Here is a 16,721-nt window from a genome sequence, read left to right on the forward strand (position 1 = left end):
TTAAACACAATTTGCATATCGAATCAGAAAACTGTATTTAAGATTGGTGAAAAGCTGATTATGCTAACAGAGGGCAGCAGTTTCTGCCACGAGAAACATGACCAGTATCACTCTCTTGGTTTGGCTTTAGACCCTTGTTTCTCTCCCCTTCTCTTTATGTCCCCTTGGCTACCTTCGCTTACCAACTATTGACACAAGGGGGATAGTCCTGCTCGTTATATCCGTGCAGAGTTTTTGCCCCCTGCACCTTCCAGCCCCTATCTGTCCCTGAGCCTCCCCCATTACATTGCCTGTTAACGAGATGCACAGCCAGTTCTTCCTGGGGTCTCTCTGCTACTCTGTGTGGGCATCTCCGTGTCTCAGTGCCTTCACCTTTCTGGATCTCCTGCCCGGACCTTGGATCAACGGTATGGAAGCTGCCTCTGGCGTACGCGTCAGCGTCTGTCAGCCTCCCGTTCCATTTGGACGCTGTTGAGCAAAGGAGTTCGATTATGCTCTTGACTCTGGGGGCAGACTGCTCTTGGCCTCGTCCTGGCTTTCTCTGCATCACTTTCATACTTGCTAGGCTTCACGGTCTCTCGTCTTGGTTTGCTTTCTCCCTGATAGGCAGTCCTCCTTTGGTTTTTATGGCATAAGAGGAACCATGCCTCCACAGAAGTCTATACTGCTACAGTTCCTTCTTGGCATTGCTCTTCACTGTTCCAGTGTCCCACCTCGTCCCAGTACTCGGATTACCTATGTTCCAGTTGTTCCTATTCATCTCAGTTCTTTCCACAACCTTGATATAGTGTACCTTATAACAGTACATAGGTCTACTGTCTACAAAGAGGTTAGCAGAAGGAGAGGCTAGAGTGTGTGAGGGTCTGATGTTCTCATAAGGACTATACCTTAGATGGTCATGCTTCTTCCAAAGGGTGGAGGGGGGGGGGAAAAGAGTCCCTCCCCATGAGATCCTCATGTATTATACCATCCCCAGGGGGACTATCGGGTAGCGGCCTCACCTCCCTGGCCTCATGTCAAAGGAGAAGTGATGACATATAGTGAATCGTCACACATCATACCTCTTCATGACACATGTGAAAGCAATTAATGCGTGTTATCATACACTGACATTTTAATCTTGCTGATGGACTAGTTTCTAGTTCTTCTGAAAAAATGATCAGAGGAATTTTCAAACAAGCAAAATAAACAAGTTCCGAAAAATAAACATAGAACAGTATTCTGCAATTGTTCTTCCCAAAGCCAGAGGTCTTGTTGAACTACAAGTTTATACTCGTGGTGATGGAGGAGTGAAATTATTTAGCATTGGATTAACATGCATAACAGTAAACCTTAATCTTCCCGATGACTGAAATGAGAAAAACCCTTTTATACCTACGGAAGAAAATTGAGATCTGTTATGCCATCTGCCTCAATTGAAAAAATTCATCAACTTGACAAACGTGTTAGGGCCTCCATTTTTAAAAAAAACTTTCCTGATCTGAGGTGGCAGCTATTAGAATACATTATTTTAAAGGACTGATGTTAACATTAACCCCATAGGAGCTTCAAAGGCACCCTAATGTCCAACATCATTTCGGCCATTGGAAAAGGATACAAAATGTCTTCACCTACAATACCGCTTCTATAAGGAAAGAAGCCTGGGGGGGGGGATCAAGAGCATGTTGCAATTCAATTAAGAGAAGAACACAGAGTATAGCTATTCTGAATACCTCGATCGTATTGTTTTTTTGTTTTTGGTTACTATCAAATATCTTTTCATGAATGTATTATCTGAATAAATGGTCAAAAGGAAACAATAGTTACAGATAATTAGCTGCGTAATGCAATAAGAAACATGAACAAGTAGAGCTTGCAGATCTATCATGAAGGCTCAATAATTTTCACTGACCCCAACAAAAATGTTTACGACTTACTGATCTGGACTGTTTATGAAAAATTAAGGAAAACAAGGTAGTACAGAAATGGTAACTTCTTGACCTCACACAGTAAAATTAACCCCTATGCATGACAATATTCTTTTCAGCCAAGAAAGGTGTATCATCATTGCTGAAACATGTGAACTGGTGCTCTCAGGCTGACTGCTTTTGCAGCATTGGTTTTGACTACACGAAAACACAGTGATGGAAATTATGCTACATTATTTGTTTTTTTTTTCCTGCCAATGGCTTTGCAAATGTAGGGGCAAGAGTTTGTAAACAAAGCAACTTACCGTTACAAAGCAAGATTCATTGGCTTCACCAATACTAGTTTGCTACAGATTACCTTGACTTTATCAACCAGATGCTACGTGGCAATCAACTGGAGAACATTAACTATGCAACCAAGAAAACACTTGTTCATTCTCCAGTGTCTGATACACTTTACAGTGTCAGAGGATGACGTTAGAAAACAAGGTTTGTGATTTATTTTCTAATGTACAATATACCATAATAAAGGACTGTCGCATCAAGTAGCGAAAATATGCACAAAATTAACTTTTGACCTTTTTCAATTGTTATATTTACCAGAGATAGCTCCCAAAGTAGGCCACGATGTTCATATGTTTACATTCTTTTACCATATATATTTCTTGCTGTATTAATGAAAAGTCATCTCCTGAAAATGAAAAAGAAAGATACGAGTCACAGAATATAGGAAGCAAATAGGTACTACATCTACAAACAAAAGACGGACAAAAGAACACACCACAAAAAACATATGAAAAAGTAAAGTATGAAAGTGTGTGTGCGTGCGTGAGAGAGAGATGGTATGTCACTCAGAAATGTAATCACCATACAAAGACACAAGATTTCATTCAGGCCCACATATTTCTTTGAATTTTTTCCATTCCAACAAGTGCATGCAAACAAGTACTCCCCACCTGGTCACATGCAGGGGAAGGCCAAGGCAGGCACAAGCATGTTAAGGAAATCCAGAGCAAGTGAGGTCACTACCTGAGCTGCCCCTTGAGGAAGAGGTGTGTCCATTCCTCTCAAGACTCAACGTTTCATACCCTCTTTCTCGGCCCCTCTATGAGAAATGAGGCAAAGTGAGAAAGGTCAACAGGCAAGAAGAGTGAGGAAGTATGACAGGACAAGTGGCCCGTCCTAGGTAGCGAGTGAGTCTATTTAGTAAGGGACCCAGAAGGCATGCTCAATCAAAAGTACATGTCACATAGTGTTCAGTAATCAAACAAGCACACGCTCTTAAGGATCTGGCGAGTGAGGATGCGTTTGGCTCTATGGGCTTTGCATTGGTACATAAACGCCTTTTCAGATTCTGAGACAGGGAAATATCCAACCAAATTTTGAAATATTAGATTGTTTGGGGGTAATTCTGTATTTTATTGATGAAGTGTATAGGTTTTTTCATTGGATCGACTTTAAAGTGGAGTTTCCTTTTAATTTATGTGCAAGTCTTAATCTTAAGATACTGAAAGCCACAAGAAGGGATAGAGGGTATTACTGGAGAACTTATCACTTAAGTCAAAATATGAAACATATTATATATAGGCAATGGTTTCCGTTCCCCCGACCATGCTGATATATTGTAAAAACACAGTGAACCCTGCTAAGAAGGTTCATCGTGAGGCTTAGGTTTAATCTATTAGCAACCTATAACATTGAAGCAGGGAATGAAATACCATACTGAAAATTGTTAGTGCAGATTGTTAATATTATGGCAGAGACCTCTAGACACATTTTGACTGGTTGTCATAGGCTGCAGAGAATATAGGTCAGTGGATATCAAGCATTTATTAGTAATATGGGATCAATTAGCTCTAACCAATTTTAGAGTAGCATCTACACGTGGGAGTCGTTAGTTATGTCTGCTGCAATATATTTTATCTGGAAAGAATTAGAAATGCTTTTATGAGTTTTCAATCAAATAGATTTTATTCGACTTGACGTCATTCGCCGTAAAATTACATGTACAAGAAAGCCACAATAATACAATAAAACCTATGAAAGGGACATATACATCAAGCTGCGGTCAGAGAATGACTAAAAAACGAATCACAATTTCTCCAACTAGTCAAAATATTGCAATGAACACAATTTTGGCACTTAATTTGGCCCCCTATTGTTATTTAAAATAATTTTTAATTGACTTCATTACCATAATTAAAAACGTGGCTATATAAAGAAGATCTTGGAACTGGTTTTTAAAAAACATTTTTAATAGTCCATTCATGGTGTGTAATTAAACACACCTTAAACCAGGGACACAACTTTAATCACATTTGCTCTTATGTGCCAGGCTATACCAAGATAATTGGCTATGCAATAAACCACTTTTTTATCATTGCAAGTTTCGAAGATTAAAAGAGCATGCCTTATATGCCGTATTCCATTGGTATTACAGAGAGTTTTTAAGAACTTGCAACGTGCTAATCGGTAACGCAGACAGAAGAAAAAGGGGTTCAGAGATTCTTTATCGGAACCACAAGTTTGACATGTTTCATTCCCAACCAAAACCCATCTTTTTGAAAGGCATGGCAGGTGTACTTGGGCCAACCTAAATTTATGACCAGGCTATGGGCCAAATGGGGGGGGTATGACATAGTCAAGGTATTTTTCAAAGCCCCTTGTTTGCTTACTGGACAGATTATGCCCGGAGCCAGTTTCATACCATCGGTAACTAGCTCGACCTCCATTAACCTCTGTGCAATGGTTTTGGCTTTGCCCATGTTACTGTGGATTACCCCCTGGGTATTATAGCATAGATCTTGCAGCTATAACCGCATCGGGAGTTTTTTGACGGGCTGGAACCAAGGCAGAGATCTACCACCCTCGACCTCCATGAGGTGTGTGGTGGCCTCCCGATATACTCGCAACTGAGGCACAGACCACAATCTCAGCCAATAAAATACTGGTCTAAAAACGATCTCACTCTCGATTGGTATAAGGCCCAGTTCCAGGTAAACGGGTGCACTCGGGGATGGTTTCAGCAGTCTTGAGCGTTTTTTCATGAAGGATCTATTAACCCAACCAAAATTCTTGATATCGGAGTGTCCCCAGATTTCAGCCCCATACATCGCAGCAGCCCTAGCCTGAGCTAGATACATTGCGACTGCTGGTGTAATTGGGCCTTGCCCATGTGGATAAAAAAACCTTAGAATACCTCCCCCATATTTTTCCATTGTCAAGCTGGATTTGGCCATCTGTAGGGGCCAATTTCCTTGGTCATTAAACCTCACCCCCAAATAGTCATATTGTTGGACCTGCTCCAGGGGAATGTTATCAATTATCAACCTGCATTTTGTGAATTTTGCAAATTTCGGCCGAAATATTCGCGTTTTGGTTTTCTCCATATTCATCTCTAGGTGTAACTAAGCATTTCTCTGCAAAACCCTCCAAGGTGATCGTGAGGCCCTTCACAGAGGTGGACAACAATACTGCATTGTCTGCAAAGAGTAGTATTGGGCAGGCCACTGGTCCAATTTGGGGGGGGGGGATCTAGACACTTCAGCCTGACCTGGCGAACCACCTCATCTAGGTATCACTGGAAGAGCAGGGTAGCCAGCATACATCCCTGCCTAACACCTCTGGTTACATCAAATGGCTGGGTGAGTTCCCCTCCCCCATCCCCCAACGGACTGAAGCGGTATAATTTGAATACAATTGGATTATAATCTGTAAAAGCCCTTGTGGAATCCCTCTTCTGGCCAAGACTGGCCACAGTTTTGCCCTAAAAACAGAGTTGAACGCAGTCCTGAGATCCACAACGGCTGCAAATATCTTCATTTTTCTTAGTGCCACATACTTAGACGTGATCAAATGTAGGCGAAAGGCTTGGTCCATTGTGCTTCTCTTTGGTAGAAACCCAGCCTGGAGATGGTCAATTAAGTTCCCCTGGCTAACCCACTCTTGATGATTTGAGTGGATTGTTAGGGCATAAACTTTCCCCACTCCATCTAGTAGTGAAATTGGTCTGAAATTCGCTGGGTCCTCTCCCCCCCCCTTCTTATAGATCAGAATCATTGTGGCATTTTGCCATGAGTGGGGACCCTGTTCAAACTAAGGCAATTATTAAAAAGGAGCCTTAAGGTGGGCGCCCATACTCCCATTTCATCTTTATTAGGTCTATGGGCAATGAATCTGGGCTGGGTGCTTTCCCCCATTTCTGCATAATTGCCTTGCATACTTCCCCCAGCTCTGCAGAGAGTGGGGCAATAACAGTCGCTCTGTCCTCACTTAAGGTAGCACTCCCAATCTCAGCCGTCTTGTCTCCCCTTCAATACAGATCCCGAAAGTGTTTGAAACAGGCGTTTGGGCTTAGGTCTGTCTTAACCTCTCCCCCCCACATGCCCCTCATTTGATCCACTCACTATCATCCAAATGTACGTGAATCCGCTGATTGCACAGCTTCCTGCATTCTCTCCCATTTTGAACAGACATGGCCATCTTTTTTAGAATTTAGCATGGCTTTATAAGAGGACCCCGAGCTATCTTCACTCGATTTTAACTGGGCCGTGGTGTTTTTTTAAGCAGTTCAAAATGTCAGATTTTGGCAGTCTACAGTCCTGGCTGGAATTTTATTGCATATTTTGTAACCTTTTTGCAAGGTTTTGTAACAAACGTTTGGATAGTCAAGAAAACTTTGTTAAAGGACGAGAGAATTTCAGCATCCCCCATTTCCATCATGGCTAAGGCATTCAGGGCGGGGAGGATGGCATCATACATATGGGGTTTCAATTGTCTCAGGTCAAGGTCGGGGCATTTTACCTGATGCTTGGATTGGCCCTGCAAATACACAGGTTATCTGGAAATGTGGGATGAAGCCTCCTCCTCTCCACCCAAGTCAGAAATATTCAGTGTCAAGGGCTTATGAGCACTGCCCTGGGTACTCATAACTTCAAAGTAATTTGTCTTCCCCCATAAATTGGATGAAAGAAAAATATAATTGAAAAGGGAGGTGCCATTTGGGACTTTACAAGTGGGTTTTGGCAGCTGGTCCTTTGGGAAACGGTCATTAGAAGCACTTAGCCCCATACTCAGTAACCTGGTGGCACAATGAAGAGCCACTGGATTTGCTCTGCCCAATGGTGGAGGAACCAAAGGTGGTATATGTCCCATGCCTCGTCAAAATCGTCCCATGCCCCCTCTAGATCTACCTGGTGCTCCATTTGGAGATTAAGATTGCGTTCACTTTATCCCGGCTCAATCTTGCTTCTATTCGCTTCCCAACATCTTCAACTGCATTATTTGGATTTTTTGATTGGCAGTGGCACCCGATTGTACACATTGCAGGGCGATATAGGTTGGGAGCCCAGGGAACTCATTACAGGTACTGGGCATCAGAGGTACCATAATCAACCTTAGTTATTTGGAAGTCAAGAGCTGTACTAATTGTGAGAAACCTGAAGGTGTCCCACCCACTAGTCCCCAGAGATCTGTCGTCCAGGTGGCCAGGACACAGCCATCGTTATTGGATCCAGTTCCTGGGGGTGGACTAGTGGGGAAGGATCACCTGGATGAATGCGCTTTGGGGAGTGGAAGTGGGAAAACGAAGGTTGAGACGTGGTACCCTCTTCCTTATAACATCTTTTCCCCATCCTATCCTGTAGGATATTTAGAAGCTGTACCTCCCCCTTTTCCAGCACAAACACTTTCTTACACCGTAACAGACAACGGACTAACACCAGAGCCATTTACCTAACATGTCTCAACACACGGGTCAGGCAGAGTGAGGCAATTGACAACCACGCACACATGACGGCCCTTTACCTTCCCCACGGGGATAAAAGGCGGAGCACGAGAGCACACTATGAGCAAGGCCAAATGCACAAGGAAGCAGCTATTCCGGACTAACAGTTCAAATGGAGGAGAAAGGCGGAGAGACCTGAAAGGACGAGGGGGGGGAATTACCCTTGCAATTTTCAACACAGACCTGCGAAGCCTCCGAAAAGGGAATCACAATACCGGGGAGTGCAGCTGGCGTGTGATGCGACAACTGTCAACGGTGCATGGGGGCCTCCTGCATTGATAACGCAGGCGGAGAGCGGGTTCAGTTTAGCCGGTGAGTCGGAGGAAGCTGATAGCAAGCTGAGCTGTGTTAATCCAGAGGTTGCAATAGGCAACATTATGTAAACGCAAGGAACATGTGAACAAAAAACTTGTGTGTGTTTGAACGTTTGAGCCCAAAGACGGGCCAGCTGCAGAGTGGTAAGGCACCGCAGAAGTGCTCATTCGAAGGACTCTCGTTTACCCTTTTTTTTCTTGAGTTGTAAACTACAAAGACCAGAAGACCCTAGGAAAGAGTGGAGTGAGGTGTAAAAGTGGTCCTACAAGGGTCGCGTCAAATCCATAGTACACTCGAAAGTCTCCGACCCATTGCCAAAAGAAAGTTAGGGGAAGGAAAAACCTGCTTTCTGATGAGATGAAGCAAATCATGAAAGGTGGTAGCAAATCATGAAGTGTGTTAAAGATGGCTATGTGAACCCGACAGAGGGATGCATGTGAAATGGGGAGAAACCTAATACACCCAAGTTCATTCTGTTGATATCAAGAGTGAAAGGCTGTAGTGAACCCGGTGGAGGGAGGCCCAAGTTGAGAGAAGGATCTGAGCCCGGCGGAGGGAGATCCAAGGAGCGATAAGCAATCGCCCAAGGTACAAGAATACCGAAGGAACTTTTGTTTGTTTGTTGTTTTGAACCAACAGGCCTTCTAAGGCAACAGACTTTGTAGAAAAGAGGCTTGGCCCAAGGAGGTCCTGGTATCGTTCAATGGAACTGTGAATCTCGTTCTGGCGATGTCCCGCCTTGTCCCGTGCTAAAAACGTGGGGAAGGGAGGCCCAACCATACCATCCTAACTTATCATTTTGTGAACACTCCTTTCTTTTCTGGTGAACATTATCCCACACTCTTTTTGAAACTTAGTGCTAAGGCTTGGCAATAGTTTTTTTTTTTTTAATAGGCCCTTTTGATTTGACAAGACACCACCAGGACTGCCTTATTATTTGATGGTTGTATCTTGCTCCCATCTTAGATTTAGGTTTGGATTAGGCGTTTATCTCAGCCATTATAAAGTACAATAAACATCCTTTTACTGTGATCACTTGTGTCTGTCTTTACTGTTGCCACCATGAGTTCCTTACATATGGTGTCAGGAATGCCATGTGACTCAATTGAAACAAACTCCGGAACCCTACAATTAAAAAAATGTAGTCATTGAGCTTCCAACTCTTCTATTGCCACAAAAGAATCAATATGTTTCGATATTTGTAGTAGTAGGGAAGCTCATATAGAACAGATTCCAAAAAGCTACCCTTTCAGTTGCACAGTTATGTTGGGGACAATCATTGACACAAAAAGAGTGATGGTACCATTTTCCTAAACAAATATCGAAAAATGGTAAAGGTCAGTTAGGTCAAACAACAATTTATTAATTCAGACAAAAAAATATATGAAAAGACCACTCAGAGGCCTGATAACACAGACATAATTATAAAAAATGTATACACCATAAATCCTACTTTTTCATAAGCAGTCTCATTTTGACTGTTCTCTTCTTGTAAAACAAAGGTGATGTTAGTACCCTACGAGTGACTTTTTACACAAGAAGCCCTTGGACAGATAATGTCTTTGGCATTTCTAAGCTACTTTCTGCAAATGGCGATGTTGATTCCCTACGAGTGACTTTTTTTCACTTTTACTTTCACATACAAAAAAGCCCTCAAGGCGAAAAGTGCCAGCAGATGAATATGTTTCTGGCTTTGATATAATTCTTATACCCTTCATGTGATAACTCAAAAGTAGAGTAGCGATTCAAGCGGTCTTGAGGACACACTCTTTTGGTAAAGGAAAAGTTTAGAGGATTTGGATTTAGATGCTGAACACATGTGTCTAAAAACAAACAAATAAAAATGCTTTTAGCAAACTGACCATACTCAAATCTATTTTTTTCTTTTCACTCATTTGTTCAACCTGTTCTCCTAGCAGCTCTACATTTAAGTGCACAGAATTCTTTTTTCTCAATTCCTTCATTTTTGTCAAAGTGGAATGGTTTCACCAACAATTGCTATAACTAGCATCAAAATAGAGTTGCTATACCTAGCGTCAAGATAAATACATTAATTCATTCATTACTTATACCATTTAGCCAGAGGGTTTGCCATATCTTGTTTTTTACAGCCTATAGTTACCCTAGTCTAGTAGTGTGCTCATGATGACCTATGGAATTCCGACAAAAAGTGGTGATTCGAATAAATAATACCTGCCCGTATCACCATTGTGTGTTATATATTGTTGATACCTTGGTACACTTGTTCTTTGTAAACACCAGAAAGCTGTTTTTTTCATTTGTTGGCGTTCCTGACTACATCTCAAAGCGTTTAGCCACAGAAGAGCATACTTATAAAGAGAACTATAATTAGGATATTTGTTGTGAATGCTTCTTTTTTTTATAAAAAACAAATGGAGAGAGCATCTATAGAATACACAAGCACCTGTCTTTTTAAAGCAACAGGCGAGATCTTGTTGTTAATCGGCGCGTGTTGGGAATTTGTTTGTGTCCGTCATCTGCTTTTCAATGGCTGTGTTTTCCCCTTGGGAGTTCTGAAATACAGGGGAAAAGGATGCACAAGACTTATTCTATATTGCGCATTATCTGCCCGTGCGGTCATCAAATGTGCTAGAAACTATTTACAGCCAGTGAATTTGTACTTACTTGTTTAATAATAGCAGCACGATCGTAGATCAAAGAGCATGGCCACTCTTTGTTCATTCAGGGAGACTCACTCTTCCGGTGTAAATTACGTGGTATTCTAATGTGACGTGAGGTGAAACCAATATGACTGGAAAACAGCGTGCAAAAAACGTGACGCCATCTTAGATGTGGACGTTACCTATTTTTGTATCCATACAACTTTATTGGTATAGATATACCAGTTAGTAGCATTACAATGTTGTCTAGACAGAGACGCCCATTGTGCATGTTTGCAAACCAATATGGAACGCACATGATTCTACACTTCTTTTGCTTCTTCGAATATTTCATGAATAGGGTATTGCAATGTATTACGTGCAATTTATACACCTCTCAATTTAGGGCAGTCCATTTTCACCTAGTAGCCGTGTTGCTAGCACTGTTATATAATTTATAATTTTGATGAGGAACAGCGTGCATAAACATGCCACAGTCTTACAAGTAGATACTTATTCTTTAATATCCATGCAACTTTATATTATGATACAATAGTGTTGAACGGGTGCGAAACCGTAAATTATGTATGTTATAAAACAGTGGTAGCAACAATCTAATTTCGCATAGTAGCTTGACTAATCACAGTGTTTTGTTATTTACATTGTGTGTACGCCCAATGGAAGAGACAGTGGATACTAAGCACCTGTGCACTTCTATTTGACAAATTTCCCATATGGCATATGGCATGCCATGTCAGGGGGTCCACAACATGGCTCTAGATCTATATTTAGCCATGTGGGGATACCTGGTCTTCGCATTAACAAGCGTTGTTTTGCTTATTTTTTTATAAACAAATTCCATTCAATATATAAATTGAGGCCATGATTAACCGAATCTAGTGAATAAATCCAACTTTGTTCCAGTTTACGTAGATTGAGATCAGGGTCACCACCGCGTGGATGAGGATCAAGAGTCTGCAGAATACAACAAAAAATGTCTTCATGTGTATGATGTGCTTCAGTGAAATGCTTGACTAATGTTTTGTCAGCTATTTTATTCTTAACACATGAGCGATGTTCGCCAATCCTTTGGCGGACTGGTATTTTAGTTTTGCCAATATAAAAAAGACCGCAAGGACATCTGATACAATAGATTGCCCACTTGGTGGCACAGTTAGTAAAGGATTTAAATTGCCAGTTTCTACCGTTCAGGTCAATCTCCTTTATATTCTTGGTGAGCCGGTAGACCGAACATTGTCCACACTTGAAATGCCCTATAACTGGTGGAAGTTGCCAAAGATTGTCTTGTTGTTGGACATTAGGCTTGGTTTGTGAATAGGTGTGGACCAATCTATCGCTTAGATTCGGCATGCGTTTAAACGCAAAGCACGGGGGAATAATCTTAAAATCTTCAGTGTTGATCATGCTCCAGTTTTTTAATATGGATTTTCTCAGGTTGTTACTTATAGGAGAAAAGGAGGAGACGCATGTAATTTTGTCCATTGAAGTTCTAGTTTGTTTAGAGAGACAATCATTTCTAGAAATGGTCGCAGCTCTCTTGTATGCTCTCCTTACAATGTGTGCCAGGTACCCTCTGTTCTTAAGATTTTGTTTCAGTTTATCACCATGTTTTTTGAAAACCTCTTTCGCAGTACAATAGCGCCTGATGCATAAAAACTGCCCAAATGGTAAGGTTCTATCTTAAACTTTGGGGATGAAAACTCTCGAATTGTAAAAGCATATTTTTTTGTGTGGGTTTTTTTTTTATAAAGGCTTGACACGATCTTATCTGTCATTCGATAGATCGCTAGATCTCGTCGATATATCCATGCCGTGTTATGATGTTCTTATTGAAGGGGTTGTTCTCAGCGTACACAGACTTGCCTTCAAAGTGGTCCATGTATAGATTAGCCATATTTATGATATGGAGAGGTGAACTTGAAGAATTAAAAGCGTTTGTCATTTGGCTGAACATGTGCGAAATTTCCATCAACTTCACCATGGCAGCCCATAAAGATAGGATCTCGTTTTTGAACTCCCTCTATTAATAGGTTCTCCATTACTGTTTGCGCAAACGGCTCTGTGGTTTCCCTTTTGACCTCACACCAGGCTGCCAGATTCTTTTGATCTTACCCGAGGACACAGAGACCATGTCTTGCAAGTGTGTTGAAGATGGCACTTTTACTGCATGGAGCACAATGGGAGTGCTGAGATGAAGGTCCTGCATGACAGGCATGCTAGCGAGGAGACCCAGGCCTCCTCTCTGAACCGGTAGGCCCCACATACGCAGGGACCATTTTTTAGGGTCATACTTTCTCTCTTACTAAGGTAATGTATTGATCACAATCATCACCCTTGTCTTCATCATAATGATGGCCCATCGCCATGGTGCAGGTGGCCTCAATGGGGTGCCTTTATTATTTTACTAGGCAGTTTGCATGGTCCTTTCTGTATGGCCTTTAATGTGCTTGAGGAACAACCTTTTGTACAATAACTGTATGACCACAGACTTCAGTACACCAAGTGTGCATGCAATGTATCTTTAGGCATGTGACCGGTGTTGGTGCATGTGTGGTGTGTGTGTGCAAAATTGTGGATTCGATAAGGATGTTATGTATTACAGAGCCACAACTCATTGGAAAGGTGGGGCAGGAAAATGTTTCCAGGGTGTAATACCTGTAGGGCTACTCACATTCCTCTGTGTTATGAATATTGCACTGGTGTATGGAGCATAGCCATAATACTCAATTGTGTACTCTTAAGAAATATTACTTAATATGTACCCACTCTAAACTGTATACCAGGGACAATAATCATTTCATACCATTATGGTACCAAGGTGTAACGCTCACCTGATTCTCGCAGAGGCGCCGGTCTTGACTGGGCGACTACCGTATCTTCAAAGGTGATGTGTAGCACCCGGTTGGCTCTTTGGGCTGGACCTCTGTGCACTGTATGCCTGACGTGTAGAGTAAGATGTCTTAGGTAAGTGAATGCCGAGCTCTCCATCTGCCTCGGGGCAGGGTACTGTAACCAGTTTCTTCACTGGGTAGGTAGCGCAGGCCTCTTGACTTCAGAGGACTGCTGTCCGTCGTTTACTGCACGAACGGTAAGTTTCGAGTCATTCAAATGTCTTTTTAAAGTCTTTAGTAATGATGTCTCTTGTTTTGCAGGGTTCCGGCGATGGCGGATGACGGGCTGAAGTGAGTTGAAGATGGAGCCCGTGTGATGAATAGAAGCGCCTGGAAGCACGTAAGTAAGCGCTTGTTGCCTGCTTCACGATGCGCTCTAACTGTCTTTTTATTTTGCAGGTACGAGTTCGGAGCGGCTGCAGGGTGCCGGAATACCCACTGGGTTAGATGTGGAAAGGAGTAATGGCACGTGAGTATTAAAGTTCCCCAATGTCTTTAAACGCACCTTGTTTTGCCTTTCAGATGCGGGATGCAGCGCCGAAGGCCTCCGGAGCGTGCGAAGAGTTGGTAAGCTTTTGTCTTTCAGATGCCGGAATGCAGTGTGAAGACCTCCGGAGCGCACGAAGAGTAGGTAAGCCTTTGCCTTTCAGATGCCGGAATGCTAACCTGTTCTTTCTTGTCTTTATAGGTGTTGCTGACGACTGGATTCAGGATGGTAAGCCTTTTTCCTTGGGCCCAGGACCGGATGCAGAAGACACGATGAGCGTTCTGCTGCAGAGGGTGCAGAATAACGCAAAGCAAGATTCATCCACCGGGTGTGGTTTAAATAGCCTCCTGTAGTGCTTAGATGTCTCCTTCCACAGCCACGCCTAAGTAAGAAAAGAGTTCCTGGTAAGAAAAGAGTTCCTGCCTTCCAGAAGAGTTCCAGTGTTCTGAATCTAGGGAGTGGCTCCAGCCCCACCCAACAGGAAAAGTAGTTCCAAACAGAAGAGGATCAGAGGCTCAACTGGCAGGCAAGTAAGCAGCATGGTCTGCTGCAGGTAAGTCCACCCAAGCATTATGAGCCCGGCGCTTCCAGCGCTGAGACTGGGCATATTTATGAGCCTGGTGCCACTGGCGCCAGGATTGGGTCCAAAAGGTCCCAATTGGGACTGGTTGGCACTCGGAACCTGGGTTATGGATCTGCTTCCAAGGGAGTTGGGAAAACCCTGACCTTTTGGAAGCAGAGATCATGACAGTACCCCCCCTCAAGGCCCCTCCCAAACCGGGCTTCTCCGGGGGTTTTGGCTTGTCAGGAAATGTTCGGTGAAATCTTTTGATTAGGCGAGGAGCGTGGACATATTCAGCAGGTTCCCAGGATCTCTCTTGGGGGCCGTAGCCTTTCCAGTCAATTAGGTAGAATAGTTTAGATTTGGAGATCTTGGAGTCCAGAATGCTTTTGACTTCAAACTCGAGTTCTCCATCAACTAGGATAGGTTTTGGAGATTTGGTTAGTCGGGTTTGAGGTTGCACAGGTTTTAATAGAGAGACGTGGAAGACCGGATGTATCTTCATGTGCGGGGGCAAGTCCAACTTGACCGCTACTGGGTTTACTATGGTAGTGATGGAATAGGGACCAAGGTATCTTGGGTTGAATGTGCGTGGCCCTTTTAGAGATAGATATTTGGTGGATAACCAGACTTGATCCCCTACTTGATAGTGAGGGGCTTCCTTCCGATATTGATCTGCTCCTTTCTTGTATTGTTCTTTAGCCCTTTGAAGGTGAGAAACAGCTTCCTTAAAGGCTTGGGTGATTGTAGAATGCAGGTAATCTACTGCTGGTGTTTCAAGATCTTGGAGGGGATCCAACTCCGAGGTTCGAGGGTGACTGCCGTACAAAAGAAAAAACGGGGTTTTCCCAGTTCCCGAATGGACAGAGTTATTGTAGGCATACTCGGCTATCCAAAGGATATCTTTCCAAGTTTTTTCAGTTTGTTGCAGCATGCAGCGTAAATACTGTTCCAGAGTTTGATTGGTCCTCTCGGTTTGTCCGTCGGTCTGAGGGTGGTGACTGGTCGATAGTCTCACATCAATTTGAGCCGACCGACAGCAACTTCGCCAAAAATGAGAAATAAATTGACTACCTCGATCCGAAATTAGAACCGAAGGAAAACCGTGCAGTCGGACGATGTTTTCGAGAAATTCTCGGGCCAGAGTTGCTGCTGTTGGCAAGCCTTTGAGCGGAATGAAATGCGCCATCTTGGAGAATAAGTCCACGATTACTAGAATCGTATTGTATCCGGAGCATGGAGGTAGATCGGTGATGAAGTCCATAGAAAGCGTATGCCAAGGGCGAGGTGGGATGTCAATAGGGCGTAAGAGGCCTGCTGGTCTTTCCTTTTGACTCTTGTTTTGGGCGCATACTCCACAGGACATTATAAAGTCTCCGATATCTTTTTTCCAAGACGGCCACCAGAAGTAGCGCTTGATCTTTTCTGAGGTCTTGGCTATACCGGGATGACCTTCCATTAAAGAGTCGTGGTAACAAGAGATTACTGTTTTCTGTAAATCTGTGCTGGGTAGGTATAATCGTTCTTGGAAATACAATAAGTTGTCCTTTACTGCAAAGTCCTTTCCCTGCAGATGCCAATTCTGTATGTCTGCTGGAGTTACAAGTTGCCTGGCTTTATCCTTAACTTCCTCTATGGATTCTGTGGCGATTACACCCAGAATTCTTTGTTCGGGAATGATTGGTACAGGTTTAGGGTTGGTCAAGTGTTCTTCCACTCCCATCCGAGAAAGGGCATCGGCTTTACCGTTCTTTGTACCAGGTCGATAGGTAATTATGAAGTCAAACTCGGCAAAGAATAATGCCCAACGGAGTTGTCTAGAGGATTGGGCTTTTGCGGTTTTCAAATATTGCAGGTTTCGGTGATCCGTAATCACAGTAACGGTGTGTCGGGCCCCCAGCAGATAATGCCGCCAAGCCTTAAAGGCAGACTTGATAGCCAGAAGTTCCTTGTCAGTAATCGTGTAATTGACTTCAGGAGGCGAGAATTTGCGGGACCAAAATGCCACGGGATGCAATTGATTGGTTACCGGGTCCTTTTGTGATAGAACTGCCCCCATGGCAAGGCTTGAAGCATCAGTTTCCACGATGTTGGGGAGTTCGGGACGAGGGTGTTTTAAGATTGGTGCAGAG

The 16,721-nt window shown here is 43.1% G+C and overlaps 1 protein-coding gene across 1 annotated transcript in view; it reads right to left on the bottom strand.

The window, feature by feature from the left end:
- Positions 1–16,721, bottom strand: part of MAP4K5 (mitogen-activated protein kinase kinase kinase kinase 5) — a 1,870,683-nt gene that overhangs the window by 1,580,154 nt on the left and 273,808 nt on the right. Inside the window, exon 3 of the mRNA XM_069638985.1 lies at positions 2,508–2,598. Coding sequence (XP_069495086.1) covers positions 2,508–2,598 — 91 coding nt within the window. The remainder of the gene's footprint in view (positions 1–2,507; positions 2,599–16,721) is intronic.

Source organism: Ambystoma mexicanum, chromosome 14 (genome assembly GCF_040938575.1).
Source record: "Ambystoma mexicanum isolate Mex_15411 chromosome 14, UKY_AmexF1_1, whole genome shotgun sequence".
NCBI lineage: Eukaryota > Metazoa > Chordata > Amphibia > Caudata > Ambystomatidae > Ambystoma > Ambystoma mexicanum.